Source organism: Lineus longissimus, chromosome 9, assembly GCF_910592395.1.
Source record: "Lineus longissimus chromosome 9, tnLinLong1.2, whole genome shotgun sequence".
Classification (NCBI taxonomy): domain Eukaryota; kingdom Metazoa; phylum Nemertea; class Pilidiophora; order Heteronemertea; family Lineidae; genus Lineus; species Lineus longissimus.
The window spans coordinates 429,221-446,310 of record NC_088316.1 but is presented as its reverse complement, the minus strand read 5'-3'; the positions used below and the strand labels follow the sequence as shown (position 1 = coordinate 446,310).

At 43.5% G+C, this 17,090-nt stretch overlaps 3 protein-coding genes across 5 annotated transcripts; 1 reads left to right on the top strand and 2 right to left on the bottom strand.

Annotated features, from left to right (window-relative positions):
* Window positions 1-5: 5 nt before the first annotated feature.
* LOC135493735 (uncharacterized) lies at window positions 6-11,154 on the bottom strand. 3 transcript variants are annotated; one of them, XM_064781277.1, is made up of 7 exons: window positions 11,060-11,154; window positions 10,519-10,640; window positions 10,230-10,385; window positions 9,777-9,983; window positions 9,315-9,458; window positions 1,462-1,661; window positions 6-1,185 (listed from the first exon to the last, which is right to left on the bottom strand). In XM_064781277.1, the coding sequence occupies exons 2-7, from the start codon at window positions 10,592-10,594 to the stop codon at window positions 1,123-1,125; spliced, it is 846 nt and encodes a 281-aa protein (XP_064637347.1). In that variant the 5' UTR covers window positions 10,595-10,640; window positions 11,060-11,154; the 3' UTR covers window positions 6-1,122. The 3 variants fall into 3 exon arrangements, with proteins under 3 accessions (XP_064637347.1, XP_064637345.1, XP_064637346.1); XM_064781275.1 differs by having other exon boundaries at window positions 7-1,185; window positions 10,959-11,152; XM_064781276.1 differs by having other exon boundaries at window positions 7-1,185; window positions 11,068-11,147.
* Window positions 11,155-11,237: 83 nt separating this feature from the next.
* On the top strand, window positions 11,238-13,116 carry LOC135493531 (large ribosomal subunit protein eL31-like). Its single transcript, XM_064780929.1, has 4 exons — window positions 11,238-11,293; window positions 12,029-12,126; window positions 12,520-12,761; window positions 13,034-13,116. The coding sequence occupies exons 2-4, from the start codon at window positions 12,029-12,031 to the stop codon at window positions 13,063-13,065; spliced, it is 372 nt and encodes a 123-aa protein (XP_064636999.1). The 5' UTR covers window positions 11,238-11,293; the 3' UTR covers window positions 13,066-13,116.
* Window positions 13,117-15,356: 2,240 nt separating this feature from the next.
* On the bottom strand, window positions 15,357-17,066 carry LOC135493681 (anaphase-promoting complex subunit 10-like). The gene is made up of 4 exons (XM_064781189.1): window positions 16,885-17,066; window positions 16,625-16,749; window positions 16,246-16,408; window positions 15,357-15,848 (listed from the first exon to the last, which is right to left on the bottom strand). The coding sequence occupies exons 2-4, from the start codon at window positions 16,737-16,739 to the stop codon at window positions 15,569-15,571; spliced, it is 558 nt and encodes a 185-aa protein (XP_064637259.1). The 5' UTR covers window positions 16,740-16,749; window positions 16,885-17,066; the 3' UTR covers window positions 15,357-15,568.
* Between the last annotated feature and the right edge of the window lie 24 nt (window positions 17,067-17,090).

Below are 17,090 nucleotides of genomic sequence, written 5' to 3'. Positions count from 1 at the left end.
ATGTCATTTTCGTGGACAGAAGGAAAGTTGCACAAATCCATATATAATATAAAATATACAAGTTACACCATAACAACTTGGATACAACCACATCCTATGTAACATCACAGCTCTCACAAGATGGTGAGAGTCCTGGTCCGTTTGTACTTGAGAATATATCACAATTGTCTCCAGCAGTTCAAAATAAACAAGCATGGCAAGTCATTTAGATGCCTTTCAAAGAAGGACTGTCTGGAAAACAATGCTACCCCTCGCATACATTTACAGACGACACGGCACATTTTCACAGGAAGTGTAAACAAACAGTTTGAGTACATTCTTTGATTCATTCTGTAAACAGGAGCTCGCTAGTCTTCAATAGTGTTGGCCTGGGATTGTCTTGAGACACTCTGCATTTGATGATAATGAAATATACACACAAGAATTGACAATTTGTACATCATTCTTTACATTACAACAAATAATGAGCAGAATTTGTAAGACTTCAATTTGAGTAAATCTAAGATGTCACACAAACTAGCGGTCATTACTTGACATTGTCTCATCAAAAAAATAAGTAGTTCACTTGTTCAACGAAATGTATCAAAATATAAATAGTTTCTTAGCAAACCAATTTTCACATACACATATCACTTAAACCCTTTCAAGTATAACCATATCAATAACATTTGTGTACAAAAACATGTTTTCAAGTAAGCAGCCCAGAGAACACAAAATAACAATGCAGATACCCTTGAACCTTGCCACGATTTTCATCCAAGTTAGAACAAGTTCAAACAGACTAAAGGGACAAGAGACCTCTTGCAGACTGAGTAACCACACTTTATAAATGTGCTCAATTCAAAACACCTCTTATAACTTCAAAATCTTCATGATAAAACATCCTAAATATCTTTCTTCAAATCGTACATAAATGCATGAATTATATATTGACACATCTAGTATGATGATGTTATTAAGCTGGTTCAGGGGGGCCTGTATAAAAGACCTATCTTACATGTATAATCAGCCATCCAGCTTGATAGCATTGACACAGTATGTGATCCTAATCATGACCCACATTACTCCACAACACTGAGAGGAATGTATCTTGAAGTAGTGCTTGCGCAATAGTTTTTGACATCAGACTTGAATGGTCGGACTTATCTCCCCCACAACTACGACTGGTGGATCTGTCTGGCGAGCCTGAAGAATGGTAAAGTAATTACTGTAAATAATTTTAAAGGGTGAACACCTTACCGGAGAAGCCTTTCTTACCAATCTTCCTTTGGCCTAAGAAGTACAGCCCACCTTCTTCAACAGCTGCGTGTCATAACAGATCCTTATAGGGCAAAATTCAGGCTCCCTCTAACTCCAAGCAAAGCCCACCTTCTTGCTGTTAGGCTGTATGTCAGAACAGCTTCTAGTACGGCCTAATGCAGGCTACTTCCAAGTACATTGCTGCATGGATTTCATACTTACTATGCCATTCTGATTTCCCGCCCCAGCTGAGAAATGGGCAGAAGGCTCGTTACGATGAGGCTCGTAGCCAAACGGATCACGGAAGAAACTATCTGGGTGCTTCTGTTGATGGTATCGTATTAGGAGATAAGTGGTTAATAATATCACTAGTGCACCGATGATAATACCTAAGATGACACCTATTACCACTGCTATATTATCTGAAAGAAAAAAACCTCGTCAGTGACATCTTCCAATAAGGCTGTGTTAACTGTTCGCACTGTCACATGTAGCATGCAACATGTAGCATGCAACATGTCACATGTAGCATGTCACATGTAGCATGTTACATGTAACATGTAGCATGTAACATGTAGCATGCAACATGTCACATGTAGCATGTCACATGTAGCATGTTACATGTAACATGTAGCATGTAACATGTAGCATGTAACATGTAGCATGTAACATGTAGCATGTAACATGTAGCATGTAACATGTACCATGTAACATGTACCATGTAACATGTAGCATGTAACAAACAAGTTATTTCGTATTAGCAGCTTGTATATGATCTCGGGTAAGTCACTTTATATTAACTGCCTTATCATATTAGAGGTGAGGCAAAAGACCCCATCATAGTGAATATTGGGAGTAGCTTGCAACTGACTTCTCCTAAACAGCTGGATAGGAGTTAATAGTTTCCCAGTAGGATGTGACTGTCTTCGGCTCACATCCGGCTGGTGCGGACTTGGTCCGCGGGGGTCGAATGGCGCGCTGAAGAAGAAGGACGGAGATCGAATTTTGTAGCAAAGAATTCCTGAATAAAGCGGAAGAACTGTTATGTTTTATATCGTCTAAGAGTCTAATAACCAAGTGGTAGCAGAGCGTAGTTATCAATATAGTATAGAGACTTTAAAGCATAGAGTTCCGAAAAAATGAGTAAAGATCGAGCCGACCTCCCGCGCCCTGGCCGCTCGCAGGACGCGCCATCAGAACAAGACATGCAAGTTGCACGTGTTGATGTACACGATGCACGTGGCGATGTACACGATGTACGTAGCGAAGGCACGCATACAGAAGACGGTGAACAGGATGAGTATAACCTCAATGGATTGCATGCTGATGATGATGATGAGCGTGAGAAATGTTCTGAGAAAGAGGTGAGAGAATGGAAAGCACAGAAAGCTGTAGATAAAGCAGGTTTTACAAAGACAAGAAGAAAACTGGCGTCGTTGCTGGACGATGTGTTGGAAGAGTTAGGCCTAGACACCGATAGGGATACATCCTTGAGTGAAGATGCCCGTAATCAAATAGAAGCAGCTGCCAAGAAGGTTGATGATGCTCAAGAGAGGGCGATGAGAACCATGTCGAAGCTGACCTACGCGTATTTAGACAATGGAAAACTTGAAGATTTCGACAAAATCTCTGATGAGATGGAGAAGATTGCGCAAGAGTATGACGACATAAGCAAGAAACTCGAGGAGTTTTATGTATCAACGAAGAAAAAGCGTGTTGAGGAAACGCCAGTAGTAACCAGCAGTCCAAGAAGGCCGCCCCCTAGTGTTACCACTGCCAGTGGTACCAGTGACACTATCACCAGTCGTGGTACTACCACTACTAGCAGCAGTAGTACCAGCCCAAGCTCAAGACCAGTTGCTGCAGCGGTCACGACCAGCAGTTCCCGTAGAGTCTCATCCGGAAGTTCCAGTTCTCAGGCCGTTGAGTTTGATCCTACAAGGCATTTAACCCGCGTTACTATCCCCAAGTTTAGTGGTGATAAGAGAAACTACTCAGCATGGAAGGCTGCCTTCACTAGTTGCGTCGATGAAACCACTATCACTGCAGAGTACAAGCTGTTGAGACTTAGAGAATGCCTTACTGGTGAAGCTCTGAAAGTTGTTGATGGGTTGGGGTATTCAGCGTCTGCATATGAAGTTGCTAAGGATCGCCTGGAGAGAAAATACGGAGGCCAGAGGAGGCAGCTTATCCTGAGACTGGATGAGTTAGAGAAGTTCAAGCAAGTCCGTGATGGGAATGCAAAGGATTTAGAGAAATTGGCAGAACTATTAGATGTCATCACAGTTAATTTGAAGGATGCGCACCAGGAATCTGAATTGGGCAGTGGCAGTTTGTTTCTGTCAATACAGCGGAAACTGAGTGAGCTTCTCCTTGCACGCTACCACAGATGGGCCTATGATAAAGCAAAAGAGAAAACTGTGATGTCCCTTCGAGAATTTGTAAATGAAGAAACAGAGTTTCAAGTCAACGCTATGGAAGCCATCAATGGTGTGAGGGATTTTCCCAAGAAAGACCCAAGAAAAGATAGGAGCTTTGTCACGTCACAAAGTAGCACAGACCGTCAATCACAGTCACACTCCGGAGCCATGGGAAAATACACCAGATCATGCAATGTATGCGGTTCAGAGCATGGAGCATGGGAATGTGACAGCTTCAAGGCGATGTCAGTGGACCTGCGGTGGAAAACAGCCAAAGAAAAGAAACTTTGCTATAGATGTCTTAGCGGTAATGGTCACAGAGCAGAAAAGTGCCCAAGGACACGTCAATGCAAGATAGATGGCTGCAAACAGACACACCACCGGTTGCTGCATGGAAAAGCGAAGAGAGCTGAGAGTCGTCGACCCATGGAAGGGAGTGGTAACTACCAAGACTCAGATGAGAGCACAATGGCAACAGTGACACTGGCTGCAAAGAACTCGAGTGAAATCGCGCTGAGAACCGTTCCAGTCATAATAAAGCATGGTGGAAAAAGAATAAAGACTAACGCCTTGCTAGATGATGCGAGTACATCGACCTACATAGATGCAAACTTAGCTGCAGAACTCGGAGTGCAAGGGAAAATTGAACAAACCACAGTTAACGTCCTAAATGGAAAGCTGAAGACATTCACCACCATGCCAGTTGAAGTGGGAATAGAAAGTTTGAATCGACGAGTAGATATGAAGATTTGGGCAAAGACAGTGGATAAAGTCACGGGTGATTTAAAAGCAACAGATTGGTCTTTGAAGCAGGATCAATATAGCCATTTGAAAGATATCCAGTTTCCAAAGATTGGTAAGAGAACCTCAGTGGATCTCCTGATAGGTGCAGATTACAGTGAGCTACATCAAAGCATTCGAGACGTCATTGGTCGACCTGGTGAACCAACAGCGAGAGAGACAAGACTGGGATGGACGTGTATCGGTCCGGTAGGGACTCCCTCGGGCCAAAAGAGGGAGGCAACCAACATGGCTTACAGCTTCTTCACCAAGGAGTCGCCATTGCTGCATGAAATCAATGATAACCTGAGAGCATTTTGGGAGATAGAGAGCATCAGCAAAGTGAATGAAGGACAAACCCCCTTGAATGAGAGTGATCGGAAAGTGCTGCAGAATGCCAGATCGTCAGTCAAGATAGTAGAGGACAGATATCAAGTGGCCGTACCATGGAAGGGAAACCACCACCCAGCAATGCCAGATAGCCGGGAGATGGCTGAGAAACGGCTGATATCAACAGAGACCAAACTGCAGAAAAATCCAGAGCTTGGAAAAAGTTACTCCCGAGTCATTCAGCAATACCAAGAAAAGGGTTACATTAAGAAGATCAAGGATGATGAGAGAAATAGTCACCAGTGGTACCTACCACACTTCCCTGTGGTCCGTCCTGACAAGAGCACAACAAAAACAAGGATAGTTTTCGATGCCTCGGCGAAAGTTGACGGAGTCAGTTTGAATGACAATATAAATACAGGACCGAAGATCCAAAACGAGCTGTTCGAGGTATTACTGCGCTTTAGGAGGTACCCAGTTGCTATTGTTTGCGACATAGCGGAGATGTACCTGCAGATATCCTTAGAAGAAGAAGATAAAAGGTATCACCGATTTCTGTGGCGGGACCTAGAAGACAGGACAAGAGATCCAGAGACGTTTGAGTTCCAGCGACTTGTTTTTGGAATCAACAGCTCACCGTTTTTGGCACAGTTGGTTTCTCAAGAGCATGCAAGAGCCCACCAGACACAGTGCCCTAGAGCAGCAGAGGCAATTTTGAAGTCAACTTACATGGACGACACTCTTGACTCAGTGAACGATGATGAACAGGGAAAAAAGCTGTACAGAGAGTTATCAGCATTGTGGAAAGGAGCTGGGATGCATGCCAGAAAATGGTTGTCCAACTCACCCGAAGTTTTAGCCATCATACCAGATGAAGATAGAGCTTCAGAGATTAATTTGGAGGAGGGATATTTGCCATCAGTAAAGGCCCTTGGAGTGCTGTGGAAGGCGGAAGAAGACGCGTTCTGTTATCGGCTGACACCCCCTGCTGCTGATCTCAAGCTTACGAAGAGGAGCCTACTGCGAAGAATAGCAACCATTTTTGATCCCCTTGGGTTGATGTCGCCATATGTTATACAAGGAAAAATCATCATGCAGGATGTATGGATGTGTGGCGTGGAATGGGATGAAGAATTGCCAGAGGAGATTGAAAAGAAAGCTTGGGATTGGATAGTTGAAATCACAGGGTTGGCCCAAGCCAGGATCCCTAGATGCCTACAACTTGCTGAGGAGATGACAAGTTTCCAACTTCACACCTTTGGTGATGCCTCAAAAGATGCATATGGGACTGTGGTGTATGCAAGAAGCACCTATGCCAGTGGAATGGTAGCCACAAGGATTGTAGCGTCCAAGACCAAGGTTGCACCGTTAACCTCAGTGAGCATCCCGAGACTAGAGATGATGGCGGCGGTCCTAGGACTTCAACTCAGTCTGAGCATTGTAGCAGCATTGGCCACCAATGTCAAGGAGGTGGTGTTTTGGAGTGATAGTCAAAACGTTCTCTGGTGGATAAAGCGACCTAGCAGAAAACTGAAACCTTTCGTTGCCAACCGAGTAGGCCTGATACAGCAACATACAGACCCTCAACAGTGGAGATATGTGCCAACCAAAGAAAACCCAGCAGACCTGCCTTCAAGAGGTGTAAGAGCAAAAGACCTAGCAGAGTCCAGCCTATGGTGGGACGGCCCAGAGTTTTTACAGAGGGATTCTTCAGAGTGGCCAGAGAGAGTTGTTGGACAGGGAGATGAAGTCCAGGATGAAATGAAAAATGAGAGCAGTTACCTCAGCTTGGAAGAAAAGAACAGTCTAAAACAAGTGATGAACCTTGCAGATACAAGACTAGACCCTTCCCGATTCTCCAGCTGGCAGAGATTGACACGTGTTCATGCATGGGTGCAGCGGTTTATCGGAAATTGTCAGGCAGCCCCCACTGAGAGGAAACAAGGAGAACTAGAAGTTGAGGAAGTAAAAGCGACTGAGTTACTCTTGATTAGACAGTGCCAAAAAGAAGCCTTTGCAGAGGAGTATAGCGCGTTATGCCATGGAAGGGAGCTGCCCAAGTCCAGTCAAATAGCTGGCCTGACGCCAAAATACGATGCCGACTTCTTACTTCGTAGCAACAGTCGTCTAGCTTATGCTGATAATCTGTCCTATGAAGCCAAGTGCCCGATAATACTACCGAGAAAACACCACGTGACCCAGTTACTGGTGAGATTCTACCATGAAAGAGAGAATCATGTAGCTGGGACAAACAAGATCTTGTCAGAGATGTCAGCCAAGTATTGGATTATTAGAGGTCGAGAGGAGATCCGGGATTGGGAGGCTAAGTGCGCAGCCTGTGAACGTAAGAAGGCAAGAGTAACGTCACAATTGATGGCCCCCCTGCCAAGAACAAGAGTGAGTCCACCAATGAGAGCCTTCTCAGTTTCTTCAGTCGACTATGCTGGACCGTTTCTTACTAAGCAAGGACGAGGGAGAGTACAAACTAAGAGATACCTGTGCCTATTTACTTGCCATGCCTCGAGGGCGGTACACTTGGAGATGGCATATGCTTTAGATACCAACTCGTTCCTGAATGCCTTCAACAGATTTACTCACCGTAGAGGCGTCCCAGTAGAAGTTACTTCAGATAATGGCACGAACTTCGTTGGGGCTAACCGAGAATTGATGGAATTGGTCACCCAGCTGGACCAAGTGAGAGTAACTAGAGATGGAGCGGCGCGAGGAATAAAATGGAGGTTTAATCCGCCACATGGACCTCACTTTGGTGGAATTCATGAAAGTCTGGTGAAGAGTGCAAAGAAGGCGATATATGCTGTACTTCAGAAAGCAGACATCACAGATGAAGAGCTGAGCACTGCATTCACTGGAGCTGAAGCCCTGCTCAATTCCAGGCCGTTGTCTTACCAGTCAGCAGATTCCAAGGATGCTCCCCCTATAACACCTAACCACTTTCTATTTGGTCAGTGCGGCGGACAGTTTGCCCCAGAAGAGATAGATAGCTCAGATTTCAACCCAAGACGACGATGGAGGAGAGTTCAGGAGCTACTGAAGGAATTTTGGTCCCGGTGGTTAAAGGAGTGGCTCCCTCTGTTGCGTCAGCGCCACAAGTGGAGAGATGTCAAGAAGGATTTAGAAGTAGGAGACGTTGTACTGGTGGCAGATCCTGGATCAGTGAGAGGAGATTGGCCAATGGGACGAGTAACAGAAGTGTTTACCGGCAGAGATGGTCATCGTCGAGTGGTCAAAGTCCAGGTTGGCGAGAAGACTATGATAAGGCCAATCGTCAGGTTGTGCCCCCTGCAGTGCTGACATGTTTGCTTGCTGTCATTTTATTGGTGCGTGGTGCCCAGGCCACGCTTGCTGTTGTTTTATTGGTGCGTGGTGCCCAGGCCATGCTTGCTGTCGCTTATTGGTGCATGGTGCCCAGTCCATGCTTGCTGTCGTTATTGGTGCGTGGTGCCCAAGCCATGCTGGTCGCAGATCGTTCGTGGTGCATGGTGCCCAAGCCATGTTAACCATCATCGAGAAGTGCCTTGCTCGAGGACAGTGACATTTAATAGACTTATCATTATGGATATCCTTTTTGTGAAATGGACACTTGGATACGTGTAGAGACCTTTTTGAAATAGTGCTTATCAGTCACTATCCGGACAATGGTGAACTTAATGAAACAACAGAAATTCTGAATGCTAACAATCAGTTTGTTTAGACTTAATCAAAATGGGTTGATAATTAAAATTGGGAGCAAAATTGCTTGGGGTTACTTGTTTTTCATTAAACCATATCAACCAACACGTTACAGTTTTTTGTGGATGACAGTATTCAGAGTTTCAACCGTTTCATTCTTTGTGCATAATTGTGGAAGTTGAGAATTCTGTGTTCCATAACAGATGGACAGACGGACAAAAAATTGGCATGTTCAAAGAGTATAGATGGAATAGTGATTCACTATTGGATATATTCTATAGACAGTTGATCTGCATTAGTCAAGCTGAACCTACTGTAAAGTCAGTCAGGATACGTTACCGGAAATTATAATGGACTGTCATTTTATGAATATTCCGGGTTCAGCTGGTATTTGTTAACAAAACGTCATTTCACTTTAAACTCGGCATAAGCCTTTTAAGCATAGTTTTTGAACAACTGTGAGTCCAGTACTCAATAGGTTAAATTTGGGGTTCTATCAGTTGGGACATTGATTATCAATAGTATACACATGTACATAAGTTTAATAGATTTGATTACCGTTAAGGTTTTAACGGGGAAGGGAGGATGGATAGGAGTTAATAGTTTCCCAGTAGGATGTGACTGTCTTCGGCTCACATCCGGCTGGTGCGGACTTGGTCCGCGGGGGTCGAATGGCGCGCTGAAGAAGAAGGACGGAGATCGAATTTTGTAGCAAAGAATTCCTGAATAAAGCGGAAGAACTGTTATGTTTTATATCGTCTAAGAGTCTAATAACCAACAGCCAAAGACTGATCCAGAGCCAGTCAGCAACCCAACCTGCCCAATTGGTGTCTAATAGAAATGGCATAGACTTACTTCTACATACGCTTCCTTCATCAGAATCATCCAGGCAGTTCTGGTCTCCGTTGCATTTCAAGCCTTTATTTATACAATACTTGTTATCGTTGCATAGGAAGTCGTCACTATTTACATGACTTTGGGAAGATACGGGACACACACCTATGAACAAAATAATGTATTTTGTCTTATTTCTATTGTCTGAATTCGACCAGCAATCCACCCAGGAGAAGCGATGCTCCAGGTCAATTACTGCTACCAAATTCAGCATAAGCTCCAACCATATCAGAAAGCTATCTCAGGTGATTATCAGCAGACTTTACCTATTGAACTAGCATGCCAAAGACACAACAGTTTCACTTTGGATTCAAACCTTCCAACCAAGACAAAGAACAGAACAAATAGGCCACGATGCTAGCCCGACAGTGTAGAGATATGCTTTGTCATATTAGAACAAACAATACAGAAGATTACATGTACCTGAGTTTGGTTCATTGTACGACAAATACTGAACGGCAAATTCTGTCACAGTGCCTCGAGTTGTTCTGATCTCAAAGTAAAAGTACGGAGCATCTGTCACAAATGTCTCATTTCCCATCTGGTTCGTTGTGGTCTCAAACACCAGCGTCTCTGTGGAATGTTCACTTGGCTTAGCTGTGTGGATGATCAACCGACTTTCACCAACAACTGAAAAGAGAAATAGTGTTGGGATTAACAAGTATCGAAAACGTGTATAAAAATGAGGACCTCTTCAATCAAGTCACCTTTCGCCATTTCAATATAGTGCCTCAAAATTGTCAATGACAAAGAAGCGACCATGGTAAACAGATGACCCTTGGATTGTGTTTAGCTAGACACCTTATCCAGAAGGCCGGAGGACGCTTCAGCACTATCAAAGTTCTATAAATAAACTCCTGCAGTATAAGTACTCACATTCAATATGTTTCAGAGTGACTGCTAGCTTCTTATACCCATCTTGTCTATAGATATACCAGTTACAGCGGAACAAGTTGGTGACTCCTTCCGGATAATTTTCAACAGAAATCACGCCACCATAGGGCATGTTTTCATCTTGTCGGTTCACACAAGCTGAAAGAGAAAAAAAAGTTTGCATTATATAGATCCAGGATCTAAAAGATTATTACAGATCTTATTATCTCGTTCCCCAGTCAGGTCATAGCTGAGGTGCATACCATATCACATTATATACACATACACTTACCATCACTGATATAGAACTGTAAACAGCCACACAACAGCACAATCATCCACTCCATCACCAAGGAAAGGAGAGACATTTAAGAGACGTGATGAAGGTTACATTTGTTATTGTAGAAGGGGTAACTGAAATGAAAGAAGTCATGAACAACTTGATATAAAACAAAGTTGAGTTTCCCTTTCTTCAAATTCTTGAAGAAACTGATCAGCTGATAACTTTGTGGCTGAATATTATCACAGCCAGGATAGGATAGGACCAAGACCATTGAGACTTGTGTTTCTTATGCTAGAATATAGGATCCATTCATCACTGACTGGTCATGAATCATGAAATTCTCGAATTCAGAACTAAACTCAACTGAATAGGGTACTGGTGAATATGGAGGTGTAGGAATTTTCCCATCAAAAATGTACAGTGTGGAAAGTAAACCAATGTCAACCTACTGCAATACGACAAACGAGCAAACTAGGACATTTTCATATGTTTTAAATGATTCGGCAGATATTGAAGTCTCTACTAAGAGGGTCCGAGGGTTTATAAACACCTGGTTACCATCAGTAATTTGTATTTAAATTGTTAATCATGAAATGACAATTTTTAAGAAGTTTTTCTCAGCAAATTATATCCTGCGCCGCCTAACGGAAGGAACCTGATCAAAAAAGTCCCAGGGAGCGAAACGACTTCGATTTGGAGCGCAACGACTGGGGGCGAAAACGTCAGGTAGCGAAACGACCGGATACCCTTTCGACTTCCTTTATAGCATTCACTCCGGCTTGAGGTCAGTTTCGATGAAATTTGTAAATTAAATCCGTCAAATCGCCGATAATCAGTTTTCAAAAAGAAATATAACCCACATGTACAGAATGCCAAGACTCTTAAAAAGCCTTAACAGTGATAATTTATCAATGAATATTACCTGGTGGCTTCAAAATAAATGATTTTGTCATGGATGCGCAATGGGACTTTCTGCACAAAATGTACATGTGTTCTGACATGGGCATGTACAATATGACGATGTACATGGAAATGTACAGTGGTAAAATATACACGGTCCTGACATGATGGGGATGAAATGATGGTTGTGTGGTTGTGTCAAGGTTGAATCCATGACAAGGACTAGGGCCAGGGCAAAGGCCCTAATAGGTAATGCAGCCTTGTTAAGTTGTTGGTCCAACTGGCCAGTGCGGCGAGTGCATGTATCGTGTATGATCATAGTCGTGGATGTGGCGATGTGCTAGTTCCTGTAAATGGTGGAATGCAGTGTCCGAGTGTGGGTGACCGGTGTGGTGCGTGCTGTAAATGGCCAATCATGATATGTGTAGTAGGCCTACTATAATTATATAGTACACACGCAGGTAAAATGTTTGTATCATTTTATGTTTTGTCCTGACTCCTGTTTGGCCTGGCCTTGGCTCAAAATTAAGAGAAACTAGCCTGTAAGTGTTGTCAGCCAGGCTCTGGCTAAGAACAGCTTCATGACACTGTCATTTATATGGTATGTCTGGTATTGCAGATGGCTCGTTCAAAGAAAGGCGATAAGAAGAAGTCGGCTATTGCCGAGGTGGTCACCAGAGAATACACCATCCACATGCATAAGAGAATACACGGAGTGTAAGTCTTGATTTTCCATGTTATCAGTTTTATCGACCTAACAGAAACTCTATCATTAGGGGCAGATGCAAGCACAGGTGGGCAAGCGAAGTTGCCCAAGTGAAAGTGTGGAAATCACTGGAATAAGGTATTGCAGGCGGTCCTCTGTTCAGGGTTGCCAAAAAATATATTTGTTGCATCAACTTCATGATTCATGGTGTTGTAAAAAAAGGAGCTCCCATCTACGCCTACATCTGTGGTTTCCAAGCAGGAATGTATATTGTAGATGTACTGTCCGGTCAAGTCAAGACCAAACCTGGTCTTCAGTTCTTACTCTTGCAGCTGTGATGCGCTGCATGAAGCTTGATACTCATTAGCGCCAAGCTAGCATTGTTGTGTTCTGTTCTGTTTCAGTGGATTCAAGAGGAGGGCACCACGGGCTGTCAAGGAGATCAAGAAATTTGCCGAGAAGATGATGGGAACTCCCGATGTGCGAATCGACACTAGGCTGAACAAGCACATCTGGTCCCAGGGAGTAAGGAACGTACCCTACCGGGTACGTGTACGTATTGCCCGCAAGAGGAATGAGGACGAGGACTCCCCACATAAGCTCTACACACTTGTCACATATGTTGAGATGCCAAATGGCTTCAAGGGTAAGTGATGTCCAGGCCAACTTGAGTAGAATTCAGGGAGCTTTGTGAATATCCCACATGTTCCCTTCTTGGACAAATCTCATGTACGGTATGAAGAATATTGGATTTGGAACATTCAGAAATTGAGCTTTAATCCTGTAATATCTGTCTGACAAATGAATTTTGTGGTGTATGGGCAGTTGATTTATTCTCCGTATCGGGCTGGGAAACTTGACCAGCTGTGGAAACTGTCTCAGCAAGATGTCTTGAGGTGCTCTCTTTTCTCTTTTCAGGTTCACAGACCGTGAATGTTGATAGCGAGTAAGATGTACAGAAGAAAATGTAAATTCCAATAAAAAAATGTGAAAATGGAAAAGTCGTCTTTGTGATAATTTTCACAATGGCCTAGTGTCTAGCCTTGGGCTGTGTTTGTTCTATGAATCAGGTACACTTGGCAGCTCAAAGATAAAACTGTAGCAAAAGTTCACAGCTCTGTGGAAGAATTGTCTAATGATTTGGAACGTTTTGATTTGAGAAAATATTTGCTATTGGAAGTCTATAAATCGTGTTAATTTAAGTGCTTTACTCTCATGTTTGAAGTTTTATTTTGAGATGCTAAAGGTACCTGAGTCGTAGGACTTGTCACTTGGCCTCCTTACATGGGTTGTGGCTGTATGATACGGTGGGGAATGCGGCTACGATAGCTTAGGCACCCATCTGTCTGCAGTTGAGATCTGGTACCTCCCCGAGGTGCGACCCGGCAAACGCTCTCTCGAGTGGCCAAACCAGATCCAACCACACTGATGCATCACATTGAATAAACAGGTTACTGGCCACTGTTGACACAGGCAAATGAAACTGTGGGAATGCCTCTAAAACGTCTTTTCTGTTGGTCTTCTTGGCCCATACTTCAAATATTCAATCTGATGAATTTGTGTGGAAAGAGGAATTTAGCAAGTGAAATGCACCAACAATTTACAAATGTCCCTCTGTCAAGGGGCAATACAATATCACTGTAGTAGTAGCTGGTTCTTGTGCTAACACACTTGCTGGATTGCTAACTTGGAAATAAAATTCCTCTCAAAGTCTACTTCACTTCGTTGCCTTCTTGTCCTGAGAGATTGTGATGTACCCATGTGTGAAATGTTCCCCTGGTTGTTCGTCCTCGGCATGAGGTGACATGAATAAAGACTGGTAAAATGCTTTTAGTTCACTTTTGTACAGAAAGGTGTAGTGTATATCCATGAAGTTTTCAGTGAAAGCATTTGCTTGTCTTCATTCATACGACCGTGAACTGTCATCCTGCTGGATCCATGTCGTTTGCCTTTGAAGTGCATTGGCTCCTTGTCCTCGTGGTTGTGAATTCTGTTGGTTGTTTGATCCTTCATTGATGAATATGTTCTGTGATTCTGTTTCTCAGATGTTTGGAACAAACATGGCTCTTGCCTTCAACAACTTGCCACAAGGGGCTGTCCATGAAGTATGTATGCACCTAACCACCAGTTTCCATGTCCTTGGTTGGCATATGTTGAAAATATCGTCCTCGTAATCAGATGGTTGTGACTTGTCTCCTCAGTCCTGGCGGAAAACCGTGGCTCAGAGCCAATTGCAGTCCAACTTGATGGTGGCTGAAGACATTGGTTGTGACATCTTCCCTGATACTTGCCCACTGTAGGTGTAAGGCGGCCAGACATTGGTTGTGACATCTTCCCTGATACTTGCCCACTGTAGGTGTAAGGCGGCCAGACATTGGTTGTGACACTCGTGATAATCTTGTCTCGCCGGTACTATGCAGAGTCGAGCTGTCTAGTTTCATGATGGCCAGACATTGGTTGTGACGCCTATAATGATGATAGTCTTGACGTACCATGGTTGCTTCCACTTTTCCTTCGCTAAATTCACAATTCGATGCTGATGAGAAAGCGTCAACGTTTTTATTGGGCAACCTTCTCTGATAAACAGGACACACACACGAGTTGGTGCAGTATACTATAGTGCGCGAGAAGGTGAATGACGGAGTAGAACCAGCTGTAATAGGTCAAGATCAGAAAGAAGAGTAACTTGATCAGCTTCTTCGTTTTGCTACGAGCTATGGCTGGTTGTGACACTTGTCCCCAAAGATGGTGAGCGATTGTGACATGTGAAGGTGATACCATCAGCATTGAGATTTTCGCCCACAATTTGGTTTGTTAGCCAGGGAACTCAATCCTGTCTGAGAGACATCCATCAGAAGGAACTCGCCACGTGGATGCAACCTTTATGTGCCCTGGCATGGGCTGGTGAAAGAAAAATTGAAGTCAAGACACTTGCTAATCTGGTGGAATTAAAACAGCCAAAAAAATTGTCTGTGGACAACAGCCCACTACCATTCAGGTTTCAACGCATAGGCAGAGTGGGTCTTGTAAATGTGTACGATAGTTCAGACCACAGAGTTTGATCAGGAGGTTGTGACTTTGTCTTCAGAATATCGGACGGAAAGAACATGGAGGGATGTTGTGCATATACAAGTATGTCATGGTTGAGACTCATCCTCCAAACATCAGTATTCCACCAAGTTCTAGTTGATTGCTGAAATATAGCTTGGACAGATGACTAATAAAATGGACCTTCTACAAAATAGTTTTTATTGTAAATACACTCATGAAAGTTTTCAAAAATTACAATTCTGGCAGTATATAAATATAGTCAGTTTAAAGGCCCTCCAGCGAACCAGGGTGAGCCACAGAAGCAGGAAGCATGACAGCCATTCTAATGTGTCAGATATCATTCTTGTCATGAACGACCTCCAACTTGCCCTAATCAAGATGAAACCTAAGTGTCAATTATCACTATCGTATGTGCATGTATTGTCTACATTCAGTCGTGACAAAGTTAGGCATTTTCGCCACTGAAATGTCCTGAACTGGCGAATGAACTTTGATCTGCCTCATATGGGTGTCCCTTCCATTCTGATGGTTTGATAGGACTGCAATCTGCAGCATGAATGTCCTGATTGGCTTATCATTGATATCCTTCAAAGGAATCATGACCCAGCCCAGAGGTTCGCTCATCTCAACTTGTTCGATTTCTCCGAGGTCGTTAAAGTGGTTACCAGCCCGGATTGAAATTCTGAAAGACAGAAATTGGCACATGTCAGGAGAGTAACAGTTAGGACAATGCCAGGCTCATAGCCTGAATGTTGTGAATGCAACTCCTGGTTCATGCATCCTCGAGCAAGATACTTCATCTGGAACTGGAAGTTGCTTTTCTCAATCAAGGAGTATATTGGTAGTATTTGAACCAGTTGAAGGATAAGTGGGTATTGCATGTTGCAGCTCTTTGATTTCCCTGAAGGGTTTCAGCGAGGTATGTCTAAAGTCGGCTGACCATGTTTCATGCATGCCCGACTATAAACTGCAGGCCAGAGCCAGAATTGGTGTGATGCAGCTGGCACAGACGTGGACAGAATAGAAACAGTAATGTCATATCATTTAACGTTTATAAGTTTTGGAATCTAATTCATTACCTGTTGGGTGTGTAGCTCTCATCAGCCTTGTAGTCGGCATAGATGCAAATATCACTGATGGTGGTCTTCTTTCTGAACTGGATGTTGACTAGGTGTGGTTGTGGGCCATCCGACTGCCAATAGCTGTCCAAAGATTCATCTTTCAGCTGGTCAACACCAAACCCTACAAAATGAACAGTTCTTGCAAATTATTTATGTCGGAGAAGTGAAGTGACAGATGAGATGTTTTTAGACCATGATTGAATTAATCAATACCCACTTCCAAGATGCTCAGTGCTGCTCTCTGGCTGAGGTTAGGCTAGTACCCCCCTTTTACAAATTACTTGGTCTGCCAGAGTCCCTGGATAACTGAAGTAAGAAATGATTAGACATTCTTTACCTGGTTTACATGACGACAGGGACCACACAGCCTGTTTGCCGACTTCCCTCAGCTTTCCTTCACGTTCACCTTTGAAAGGATCTGCATCTTGTTTGCCAGAGATTTTGGTGGCCATCTCACTATCACTGAAATAAATTATAAGTAATCTGAGGCTGTTGTAGATGGTTGATATCATAATATGAATGGTGCAGAATGGCCACCAGCGACAGTGTCGCCGCCTATCGGCCTGAAATAATTTTCTATTTGGGACCAAATCTTACGTATTCCCAATAGTTTTGATCAATTTAGATAGCTGAAAGTATACTCCGGGCGTGCTATGAGATCAGCTCGACACGTTCATCACATAGATCGGATGTTTCTACCCCGATGGTACGTTTTAATCATGAAATCAATCTGGAAAGCGCCAGTTTTTTTTTCATGGAGGCTGACATCTTGAAATTCTGCGCCGCGGTGGGCAGGGTCTTTG

Coding starts and splice junctions, on each gene's coding strand:
- LOC135493735 (XM_064781277.1), bottom strand. CDS start 10,594: ATGTCTCTCCTTTCCTTGGTGATGGAGTGGATGATTGTGCTGTTGTGT. Junction 1,662..9,314: donor TGAAGGAAGCGTATGTAGAA/GTAAGTCTATGC, acceptor TTTTTCTTTCAG/ATAATATAGCAGTGGTAATA. Junction 1,186..1,461: donor CGGGAAATCAGAATGGCATA/GTAAGTATGAAA, acceptor ACCATTCTTCAG/GCTCGCCAGACAGATCCACC.
- LOC135493531 (XM_064780929.1), top strand. CDS start 12,029: ATGGCTCGTTCAAAGAAAGGCGATAAGAAGAAGTCGGCTATTGCCGAG. Junction 12,127..12,519: donor CATAAGAGAATACACGGAGT/GTAAGTCTTGAT, acceptor GTTCTGTTTCAG/TGGATTCAAGAGGAGGGCAC. Junction 12,762..13,033: donor GATGCCAAATGGCTTCAAGG/GTAAGTGATGTC, acceptor TTCTCTTTTCAG/GTTCACAGACCGTGAATGTT.
- LOC135493681 (XM_064781189.1), bottom strand. CDS start 16,739: ATGGCCACCAAAATCTCTGGCAAACAAGATGCAGATCCTTTCAAAGGT. Junction 16,409..16,624: donor CCTGTCGTCATGTAAACCAG/GTAAAGAATGTC, acceptor TTCATTTTGTAG/GGTTTGGTGTTGACCAGCTG. Junction 15,849..16,245: donor GAGAGCTACACACCCAACAG/GTAATGAATTAG, acceptor TCTGTCTTTCAG/AATTTCAATCCGGGCTGGTA.